The sequence below is a fragment of the Camelus bactrianus genome, chromosome 8 (genome assembly GCF_048773025.1).
Source record: "Camelus bactrianus isolate YW-2024 breed Bactrian camel chromosome 8, ASM4877302v1, whole genome shotgun sequence".
Taxonomy (NCBI): domain Eukaryota; kingdom Metazoa; phylum Chordata; class Mammalia; order Artiodactyla; family Camelidae; genus Camelus; species Camelus bactrianus.
In genome coordinates this window covers 26,264,580-26,276,593 of record NC_133546.1, presented here as the reverse complement: position 1 = coordinate 26,276,593, position 12,014 = coordinate 26,264,580, and the positions used below count along the sequence as shown (strand labels likewise).

Here is a 12,014-nt window from a genome sequence, read left to right as displayed (position 1 = left end):
AGAACTCTTAGAGATTTTTTTTTGCCATTCAAGGTAACATTTAGAATGTACTATTCTTAAAGTCAGGGAAAAAAAAAAACCTCTACAATTATTTATAAAGGACTTGTACTTTGTTTGCTTTCTTATCTTATTTAAAACATTCTCACTTCATTTTCTATGCTTTATCTTTGTACATCGAATACAGAGTTTATTTTCATTTATAGGTCATCAAATTCCAACCACAGGATTTCAGACTAAAAAGGGTTTGAGAGTTAATTAGGTTATTCCCATCATCTGACGTTTGAGAGCTTTTGTGACATGCTCGAGTTCATATATTGACCTTGTGACAGAGCTGGCACCAGAATGTGGGTTGCCTGACCCCAGAACACTGTTTATACATCAATTTTACATTTACAAAAGATTTTAAAAATCCTATCTCATCTGCAAAGCACTAAAGGACTCCTGGAAAGAAACCCGATGGCAAGCATGAATAATCTCAATTTTCATAGGAGGGAACACTGAGCAGGAAGGATGGATTAATGAGTTGCTTAAAATAATCCACATGAGGAGTTGTCAGAGAGACAACCTGAGGTCTTCACTACTAGGCCCCCGTGTCTAACAGCCTCTCCACCTCCTCAGCACACAACTCCATTTCCTAAAAGGGTAGAAGTGCCTTATCAAGGAAATTTTTCATGGTTTAACCCCCTAAAGGACCACAAAATATAGATTCATTTTTAAACTGTTAAAATGTAAGTGTCTTCTTGTTTTGTGGTGACCTTAAGAAAAAGCCTCAGCTAAGGCAGAACCAGGTAATCCATTGTAAATTGGAGACAGATTCACCTATAATCCTGGATAAAGTAAAAGGATGAATCACAATGTTGTTTTAAATTCCTTCCAGCTCTTTGTTTATTGTTTCCTCCTGAGTGAAATTCCATTTACTCATTAATCCACCCCCTCTCCCCAGCAGACAGGCATATAGTAGGCCCTCAAGTAAACATTTAGTACCAGGCATTGGTGCTCTGTATAAGGTTTTCAGAGCCCTCTCTCTGCCTGTGAGTCATGAATAGTTCTTTTGACTCTTTAGAAGTTGGCAGACTCCTTTAGACTGAGTCCAGGAATCTGCAAACTATGACTGGTGGACCGGCCACGTGTTTTTGTGAATCAAAGTTTCATTTGAACACAGTCAGGTCCATTCATTTGTATGTTATCTATGGCTGCTTTCCCTACAAGGTCAGAGCTGAATAGACATGACAGACCGTACGGCCTGCAAAGCCTAAAATATTTGCTCTCGGGCCCTTTACAGAGAAAGGATGTCCATCCCTGCATTTAGAATCTATGTATTGCCTTTTATGACCAACGTGGAGTTAAGCTAGTGTCTAGTTAAATAACAGATGCCCATAACAAATGTTCATAGATCAGCAACTGCTCGCCTGGTCATGGAAGTCTAATTCAGTGTTACAGATTCACAGGCTTGGCCAATATGTAAGTTAGCAAACGTAAGTGAGGATGATTTATATTTGCCTGGCACTTTATAGATTACAACATATTTCATAAATGTTGTTTCATTTGATGTTGCCAATAACCCTGGAAAGTAAGCCGGCAGGTATTATACACTGCATATCTCAGGGTTAAAAAGAATTCACATTCAAGTGTTTTTATCTTTTCTTTTAGCAGCTAAAATGATCCCTTCATCTCTGGAAAATGCTGACTTTGAAAAAAAAAGGACGGTGTGTAGCGTTATTAACATTTATCATCTTATGATGCACTAATTTGAGATAATATATTGGAAGATCACTTGCAATCAATTGTACTTTGTAATAATATGTCTTGTTGTCTTCAAGTCATGTTTTTATGTCAATAAGTTGGTAACAAAAATAAGATGAACATTTAATCTGATGGTTTACAAGTCAAAATAAATAAGCCTAAATGAGTTATAAGTTAAAAATACAATTTTAAATTCTTTAAATCTTAGAACTTATCGCAAGGTAAGTCAGTTACCTGATTTTCTTGGATTAGCAAAGTTAAAAAACAAACAAACAAAACCCCCTAAATCTCTTGTAGTAACAGAGAAAAATAAGTCAGTAAAAATATAAGTGTATATCAAAAATATGAGTACATATGGGAAAAGTAGTGAAAGATTGATATAATTTTCTGTTACAGGTCAGGTCATGTTGCACTAAATATTTCAGTGGAGGTTACAAACTTTAGACCACTGTTATATTTCTTGCATCATACAAGAATTGATCTCTATGTGATCAAAAAACTTATGAGGAATTTCTAGTTGTCCAAAACATTGCTGTATCCATCTTGGAACAGCATAAAAACTTAGGACAGCACACTGTATGATTCCAACTAATATGGCATCTGGAAAAGCGAAACTATGAAGGCAGTGAAATATCAGCTGTTACCAGGGGTTAGGGGATGAGAAGGATGAATAGATGGGTTTTTAGGGCAGTGAAACGGTTCTGTATGATACCCTAATGATGGATACGTGTCATTACACATTTGTCCAAACCTGTAGAATGTACACCATCCAGAGTTAATCCTTACGTAAACTATGGATTTTGGGTGATGCTGTGTCAATGTAGGTTCATCAGTTGTAACAAACCCATCACTCTGGTGGGGATGTTGGTAGTGGAGGAGGCTATGTATGTGTTGGGGCAGAGGAGGTATGGGAAATTTCTGTACCTTCCTCTCAGTTTTGTTGTGAATTGAGCTCTAAAAAATGAAGTCCATTTAAAAAAAATTAGTACAATATTACTATATATAAAATAGATATACAGCAAGGACCTACTAGGTAGCACAGGGAACCATATTCAAGTCCTTGTAATGAACTGTAATGGAAAAGAATCTGAATAAATATATATATATATGTAAAACTGAATTGCTTTGCTGTACACTTGAAACTAACATTGTAAATCAATTACATGTCAATAAAAAATAAGAATTATTTTTTAAAAATTAGTACAATGGGCTAACAAAGGCCACAATTCTATTATCCTCCTTAGAAGCTTTATAAATGTGCATTAAAAAATAAATTTTGTGGGGGAGGGTATAGCTCAGTGGTAGAGTGTATGTTTAGCGTGCATGAGGTCTTGAGGTCAATCCACAGTGCTTCCACTTAAAAAATAAATAAATAAACCTAATTACCACCACCCCAACCTCAAAAATAAATATATATAAATACATTTTGAGGGGACATACTATGGCATGAATACAAGAAAAACAAAGGCCTAGAATCCTTTCAGGAGAATGGAACCAGAGCAAAAATGCACTTACTTCACACCCGGATTGAGTTTCCCATGAGCATGACTCCTTCTCCGGAGGGAGAACCCCTCTTTGGAAAGCGTGGTCTCCCAGGCACGTCTGACACAAGGAAGGCTCGAAGTCTGGCTCTCCTGGTGGGATGTGGACCACTGAGGGGCCCGAGTACTTCAGGCTGGGACTCTGATGCTTGTCCACACTGACCATTGGGCTCTTGATCCATCTTCGTACCTAAAACGTGCAAAAAAAAATGCATTTTATCTCCTTTGATGTTTAATGGGGATTTGGTGATAAAATATGGTGGAATGGACACTCATGGAAAGAGTCTCACAATGTCCCTATCTGTTAAACCTTAACATAACCTGAATCGATCAGTGCTGGCCACTCATTTTCCAGGAACATATGTTTTTTGGCTGGTCATTTCACCTCACTGAATCTGTCTCCCCATCGGTAAGATTGGGGTAATAATATTTCCTGTGCAGATTTTGCAGTATTTGTTAATGTCCAAGTGTTTGCCTGCACATAGTGTTAGTAGATGGTCCCTATTTTACTTTGACTCTTATGATTTTGTTGTTAGCATGGCAGTTCACAAACGTCTAAGGTGGATTGCCAGTTATTCTAACCAGAGAAAATACTAACCACATAGCTTAGGTTCTAATTGCTGCTAAATGAATTAACATATATTTTACTATTGCAAAAACTTGATTATAAAAGAAGTTGCTTCTGCCTAAGAAATTATCTCACTTTTACTTTAAAGTGAAAACTTTCCACTTGTCTTGCTTGCATGTAGAATTCCTGTAAGATAGAAAAAAAAAATGTAAAGCTATTCTAATATTAAAAGGATAACATTTACATAGCATTTTAATATGAAACACACTGTTCTAAGTGTTTAACATACATCATTTTGTTTAATCCTGAGAACAGTCTTATAAGATATGCACTATTATGAGTCCCACTTTGCAGATGAGAAAACAGAGGCACAGAGAAGTGAAGCAAAAGTCCCCAAGACACAATGCTGGTATCAAGCAAAGGCAGGACCCAGGCACCTTGAATCCAACATCTATTCCTTTACAAGCATGCAGTTTTAGCAAGTGTTGGGGTGCTGTAAGACTTGTCATCAAATGCTTAAAATTTATCCTGATCTAGTATGTCTTGTCCATGGTCTTTGAAACTCCTGAGGGTTCTTTTATAGTTAACCAATTGGTGAAATTAGTGTATACTAAAAGGATGAAAAGATAAAATCACAGTACTGAATTTTAGTTAGTAATGCTGACAATTAGATTTTTAAAAATACACCGAGAATAAACTAAAATTGCAACAGCAAAAGAATGTTTAAGCAATTTGATGGAATATTATGCCATCACTAAAAATAAATATTGTGAAGACTGTAGCAATATGGAAAATGTTTAGAACATAATTATATGAAAGAGATCCAAATACAGAATTGTTCAATCACTGTCATTGCAAATGTAAAAATATGTGCACTATCTATAGGCAAAGCAAGACAGTAACAGGCAAAATAGAAACTATTGCAGCCATTGTTAGGAACACGGATGTCTTAGTTCTCCCTCTTTTTACAGTGTCTTGTTTAATTTTTTAAAGAATAATTTCTTTTAAAGTTTATAAGAATCTCAAGCAGTTAAAATCATCATATTTCTTTCTTTGATTACATATGTATCTTTTAATTGCTTTATTTATATGTATTCTTTTCCAGGCTGTTGAAAATCATCTTTTTTTGTATTTACTATCCTAATGTTAACATGGGAGGTTTCCAACAGTATTCTTTGCACTCTGTGGCCCCATAAGCATGTTAGAAGGTGCATTCAAAGTGTTTACTTGATTCATTAATGAAAGTCTAAAAGAAAGTCTAAAAGTTTGAGATGACAATGGAAATTCTTCCTGACGGCCGTACCAAATGTGTTTTTGATCAACCTAAAAAGTACTAAATTTCATTAGAGATGGAAAAGTTTTTTATTCTTCTTCTTCAGAGGGTTTTGAGTTTGAAGTTTGGTAATTTTTCCTGATTAGTCACCAACCTTGTGTTTTAAAATCAATCTTTTATTCTGGATTACTTTCAATGTCTCTTTTGCCATAGACTTAACTTTGGGGTGACTACGAATAGATTTTAAACAAATTTCATCAGATGAATTTGTATGGCCTGACTGATTAAGAATTTTGATGTATTTAAATGTAAATCTTATATTCATGGACCACTATATGTAGAGCAAAACTCATGTAATATTGTCTTACAATTATTCAATTTATAGTGGAAACATGTCCTTTCATTAGGTTATAGAAAAAAATAAACTGATTTTATTAAGGAAGAAGAATATAAAGATATTATATCTCACTTCAAAGAATACAAATGACCTATGAACTTAAATGATCTGTTGAATATTAGAAACCATAGGGATTAAGGATTTTAAAATACACAAAAAAATCATATAGAGTTGTCATTTTATTTGCTATCCAGCTGGAAATTCTCCAAATAGTTTGGATGACCTTGAGCATAGGCTGTCAAACAACCCACAGATGTTTTTGAAGAATTTCAGAGTCAGAAGATAGCCAAAGATGTCAGTAATTTGCCCAAAGTCACACTGTAAATTATTATGTGGGAAAAAAAACTACACCTCTTGGTTTAAGCAAATCATTGAACTAGCTTCTACTAAGGGGTAAGCGGGCACACTCAATGCCTTCAGGGGCTGGTAGGAATAGGAAATGTGTACAGCCCTATGACCCAAGTATAAAACTAGGGAGCAGTAGGGATTGTGGCAAACTGGGAGTGCTCGCTTACTAAGGGCTTCTAAATTTAAATTAAAACAAACAAACAAATAAAATCCCCAAGCACACAAACAATGCTGGCCAAATAAAACCCTAGTCAAGTCTACCCTATGCCTTCAAGAGTCACTGCTTAACCTTTAAAGTTATTCTACCAAGTAGAAAAAGTATGAAGCAGAATTCTATGAAGAAGAAATAAAATGATTTGCTATCTTCTATCTTAAAAAAAAAATCCAATGCTTTCGACATTTTAACTTTCATTCATTCATTCACCGCTTATTCCTGAAGACCAGCTGTGTGTCAGGCATTGAGAATACAGCCGTTTACAGGATAGATTCCCCTAAAACCTGCCCACATGGAGCTTGACTTATGACTAAGGGAATACATTAATTTATTAAGGGAGTTAATAAATTATTTAATACAATAAGTAAATTATAATAAGTAAGGGGGAAAGAAGACAGAGAAGAGTGATCAGGCTCATTGAGGGTGGGAGGGCTCAATTTTAATTTTATAAGAAAGGAAAGCTTCCCTGAGAAGGTGGCTTTCCAGTCAAGACCTGCGAGGTGATAAGGCTGTAAGACATCCAAGAGTGCTATCAAATAGGCAGCTGGATTGAGTCTAGATTTCCAGGGAAAGATTTAAGCTGTGAAGATGAATTGGAAACTTGAAACAAATAGCCACATTCTTCTGAAGTCTTCCAGAAAACTTGCCTGAATGTTCTTGTAAAGTATGTGTCTAGGTGTTAAACTGTTGTTTCTGGGGCCTTGGTTTTTAGAATATATTACAGTGCATGTGAATTTACTGAAATGCGTGATTTAGTGAAGTCTTCTAAGAGCGAGTATGTGTTTTGTGCCTTCACACCTCCCACTGGGGGCAAGTTGTGGGTGGGGTGAGATTTCACTAGAAAAGCCCAGGATTCCAAATAACCTTCAATGAATGAACCCATTCTGAGGCCTCCGGTCATGGGAGTAAGGGTACTGCCTCTCTTTCCACAGAGAATGTGGTGGCAAGGGAAATTTAGAAATACTCATTTTTCCAGAAGCATCAGGGAGAAAGGTGTTGTAAAAATAGATAGGGTAATACATTTTGTAACAGGGCGGCATTAATTGCCTGCTGCCTCTTGAAAGGCTTTCTTTCCTTTGGCTAAGTCCTCACGCTGGCTTCAGTCTGTCCCTGCCTGCTACTCCTTTACGCATTTCACTGCTTCCCAGCCTCCCAGGTGGTTTTTATAGGTCTGATTCATGACAGGGTTGAGGATGTGTACTTGATCTTGGGCGAGAGGCTGGACTGGGAGTGAGTACCAGGGCTCTCCCTCTGGCCCGGGACTCCGGCAAGGTGCCCTCCAAAACTGCTGAGTGCACAAGGCTCCCTCTGCCCCAGAGGGAATGCAAGCCTATTGTGTCCCTCCAGGCGGTGAGCTGCTGTGCTGGAGGGAGTAGCTGACAGCCAGTGGCTTTGGGAGCCCCTCAGGGACCAGTCACAATGGCTCTCGGAAAACCAGAGCAGCTGCGTGTGTGAGAAAAATGAATGCCCGGATACAAGCCGCAGGCCTGGCTCCTCGGCCACCTGGGCCTCCTGTATCCAGAGCTACGTACCCATTTGTGGAGAGCCTGGTAAACAAACACAGACTGGGGCAGGACATCCTCCTCACCCCGAGCAAATTGAGAACTCCCTCACTTGGGGCTTATAGAAGCCTGTTCTCCTAACAGCCTCAGACTTTTTAAGGAGCAATTACCTCCCTAGACATAGGGTCAAACAGTAAGGCCCTTCTTTTAACTGTACAGCTATTCTCACCGAGCAGTGTGCCTGCCAAATACTAAGCCAATTTCTTTGCTAAAGCAGCCTGCTCCGGTTTGATTAATTTCTTTGTTTAAAAAAAAACAAAAATCCAAAAGCAATAATCCTTCAGACCAGAGAATCACCAGATGTGATTTGAAGAGATTGGCCAGCTTCGAGGGATTTTCCGCTGGTGGTTTTTTTCCTATTATGTAAGAGTAAACAAATATTATTCTTAATTTAATATGGTCTAGCTGATAATGATATCAGCTGATGCAGAAAAATTAGAGAGCGTTCAGGTACTTATTTGTGAACTCAGAAGGTAGTGCCTGCTCCTCTCATCTTTCCTTTTGTTTTCCAGGAGTAAAGAGCTATTTTTTCCCTTAAAATCCAAGTGAACTTGATGTTGAACACAACTTCAGCAATTCCCAGAGAGGCATTTTAAAAAAATTGTTATTTTTTTTTACTTTGAGGGAGGAGATAATCAGGTATTTATTTATTTATTTTTAATGGAGGTACTGGGGATTGAACCCAGGACCTTGTGCATGCTAGGCATGCACTCTACCACTGAGCTATACCTTCCCCTCTGCCCGACGGGCATTTTTTATCATAGAAAACTGACTTTGTTTCTAGGCTGCCACAATAACTTTCCATTCAGATCTAGTCAAGTGAGTTTTTTAGAATTCAATTATTTGAATAATTCAACTGATGATTAAAAAAAGACCTCCACACTTATTCCTTTTCCAGAGGCGGCCTGTCAGCAAGCTGGCTCTAAACATTAATGTAATTCAGGAAAAGGCTCCTGGAAGCAAAGTCCTCTCACACTGGTGCCTGGAGCTGCTTCCTAGCCTGACTCCTGAAATATAGCAGTGCCACCATACAAGGTCAGTGATGTCCGTCTGACTTCTCCACCCCAGCTGTATGTGCTCATCGTCCAGCCGTCTCTTCTCTGAGCATCTGTAGTGTTTAGTACTTGTCTGCAACCCTGGCACTTGGATGCTCACCGGTTGTTATTATGCCCACATCCTCTCTCCAACTGGAACATAAGAATGAGGACAGCTTCTTAGGCTTTTGTTTTTGTTTTTATTCCTCAGAAGCTAGCATTAGGTCTTACAAATAGTAGGCAATAAAAACAGCAATTGCTTGATTATTTTTGACAATCACTGTAATTGTTCGCTTATAGATCTGAACGTGCTTTGCTACCATTCTTTATCAAGGTAATAAGTATTCTCTGTAGAACTATTTGCCTTACACAGCAATACCTCCCAGGAGCAGGCACCCTGAGAAGACAGGCTGACTCCTGGAATTCCCCATCCTTTCATGCCATTCATTGCCCTTGGGATTTTCCGGTCCTTTCTTCTCAGCCTTGACCAAGGTAGTTGCATCCTGTTCTAGAATCTCAGGGTCTAACCCTGTGTTTCCTCAGACCTGGTCTGGGGGATGGGGTGCTGGGGAGGAACAGTGGGCAGAGACAGGAAGGAGAGAGCCCACATGGCTCCATCCTTTTCTATGGTGCTGCTCAAAGTGGCCGACATCCCCAACCCCATCTCCCCCTGCAGCTGACCCCCTCTTCCCGCTTTACCTCCGCAAGAGTTTGTGAGGATTCAACACTAAACACAGTCCTTGTGCTTTTGTTCTGTAAATCCCCCTCCCCCTCCTCCCCACTGAGGGACCCACCCTACCAAGCTTTACGTAGAAAAAGCTTAGAATTTACTGACACGAGTCTCTCTCTGGAAATGGAAGTAAAGTTTTTCTTGGTGCTTTAAATTCTGGGAATGAACCTTTTAGTTTGAATTAGTCTTTCCTGGATTTAGAAAGTTAAAAAAAAAAAGTAGGAGAGAATGATTTCAGGTAAGATCTCTAAGGGGCAGTATGTGTGATTTGCTTTTGGAATTGAAAAACGAAGCTCAGGGAAACTGGCAGTGTTGGGCTGGCCCCTGGGAAAAACCCTGGCCGGCTGGCCACAGGAAAGCCACCCACACCCGCTTTGGAACTTTCCCCTTCTGTCTTCTCCAAGAAATCCCCTGTTCCAGGATCTTTAACTTCTCCCTCTCTCTTGGCTACTGCCTCCTAGCACAGTCCACACATTGTTCTTGAACTTTCTTTAAAAAGCCAGCAAACTAACCAAACACATAACACCCCCTTTTCACCCACCAACTTCCTCATTCCAGAAACCCTCCTCACCACCACCTCAACCCTTTTCCTTCTTAGCTAAACTTTATAAAGCCATGATCTCTGTTTCTTCACCTCACATTTACTCCTCAGTCCATTGCAATTTATTTATTAAACAATATTTATGGATTGCCAAATATTTTCTGGGACAAAAAGAGTCTCCACTGAAACAAGTTCACACTGAGATACCCATAAACCTCATGGTCAAATCCATTGGACACTTCTCAGTACTTACCTGAGTGAACTAAGATTTATATTTTATGGCAAGACAAGAAAAATTTAAACACAAAAAAAATTCTTCTCTGCCCTTTGACCTCCTCTCCCCACACTGTGCATTGTGTATTTATTGGCATTACGCATGGACCAAATATCCCCCATGGGCAGGAGTACCTGCTCACCCATAAGGAGTAACATTCCAGCATCAACAACACAGCTCCTTAAAAGGTAATATCCCTCCTTGATCCTGTAAGGGGTCACATGTCGCTTAGATCTGGATTATGTAAACTGTCAATAATACATCATTTGACGTATAGCCTTCTGTCTCAAAAAATGTACAAACCTGGACCTTGATTTCTAACCAGCGGGACATTCTCAGAGCTTTTTGAGATGCTCTTCTCAGGTTGTAATCCTCAAATTTGGCTCAGATAAAATATTCCACTTCTTTCTTAGATTGACTGATTAATTTTTTGTTGACACCTGGCTTGCATACTCTGCAGCATTTCAAGGTTTCAGCAAAAGATCAACAACTCTCTGCCTGGCATTATGCTGGGTGGTGGAGACACAAAGAAATAGGATTGCTTAAGTGACCTTTGAGGAAGGTTGCTTGCGCTTCAGGGGGGACTGCCCCATGAGCCTGTGGGTTATTACTACCTCGTAAGTGTTAATGTAGCAACCAGTTAAAACCGTGAGCTCAAGAACCACTCTGCCTGGCTGCATGTCCAGCATCACTGTTTGGGAAACTTCTCAGAGCAGTTCCTACACTTGTAAAATGGAGTTAATGATAATACTAACTTCATCAGGGCTTTGTGAGGACAAAGTGAGACGATACAAGTAAGCCCAGTTCTTGGTACTGGGTGAACGCCTGGTTAATATTTGCTAATATAGTTATGGCTCCAAGCCATAAGAGATGTTTGTACAAACTGCTGTGGCAGAAAAGATGGGAGGTATTTGGTCCAGTTGGGAGAAGTCAGGGAAGGCTTCCTGGAGGAAGTGACAGTTAACCTGAGTCTTGAACATTGAGTTAAAGGAAGCCAGGCGAATTGAAATGGGAAAGACATTTCCAGCAGAGAGGATGGCAGAAGCTAAAATACAAAGACAAGAATCTGCATGGGATGTATAGAAAATGAGCCCAAAGAAGAGAGACAAGAGCTGAAGCTGGGTAGAGAGGTTGGGTGGTGGGGCAATGCCTGGTCATTAATGTGTCCTAAGCAGGAGAGTGGGATGGGCAGATGTGTCTTTCCACATCGTAAGTGTTAACATAGCAAACAGTTAAAAGCGTGAGCTCAAAAATTCAGTATGAAGAATGGATTGAAGTGGGTCAGGAACACAAGGAGCTGGATGAGTCAGGAATCTTTGATTATAAAAGAAATAATAAGGGCTGAAAAAGAATAGTCGCAGTGGAGGTGGAAAGGAGGGATGAATCAGCACTTCTATCTGTCTTGCAGCTCTCAAGTCCATCTTCTTTTCTCCACCCGAGAATCGCTATTTTATTGTCGTTTATCTGGATTCTTAAAGCCAACCCCTAAATGGCCTTGACCCTTTCATCTATTCCCACTGAAACCACAGCATCTTTCCAAATGCAAAAGCTGATCTTGTCCCAGCTTTAAACTCTTCAGTGGTTTTCCATCCATGGCAGCGGTGGCCTTCAAACCTGCTTGATGAGGATGGATGTGCTGTCAGAAAGCCCTGTGCAGATGTGCATTTATGATGATATAAAGAGATACAACTGAAATGACTGGTTCTACTTCCAAGTTTATTCTTTTTCCATGAAATGCACTGTTTCCTATTTTAATCTATTCCTTTAAAATGCTTATTTCAATCCACTG

At 39.2% G+C, this 12,014-nt stretch overlaps 1 protein-coding gene across 1 annotated transcript in view; it reads right to left on the bottom strand.

Annotated features, from left to right (window-relative positions):
• The window catches only part of SGK1 (serum/glucocorticoid regulated kinase 1), a 106,012-nt gene that overhangs the window by 59,899 nt on the left and 34,099 nt on the right, over positions 1-12,014 (bottom strand). The window contains exon 2 of the mRNA XM_010965602.3: positions 3,259-3,474. Coding sequence (XP_010963904.1) covers positions 3,259-3,474 — 216 coding nt within the window. The remainder of the gene's footprint in view (positions 1-3,258; positions 3,475-12,014) is intronic.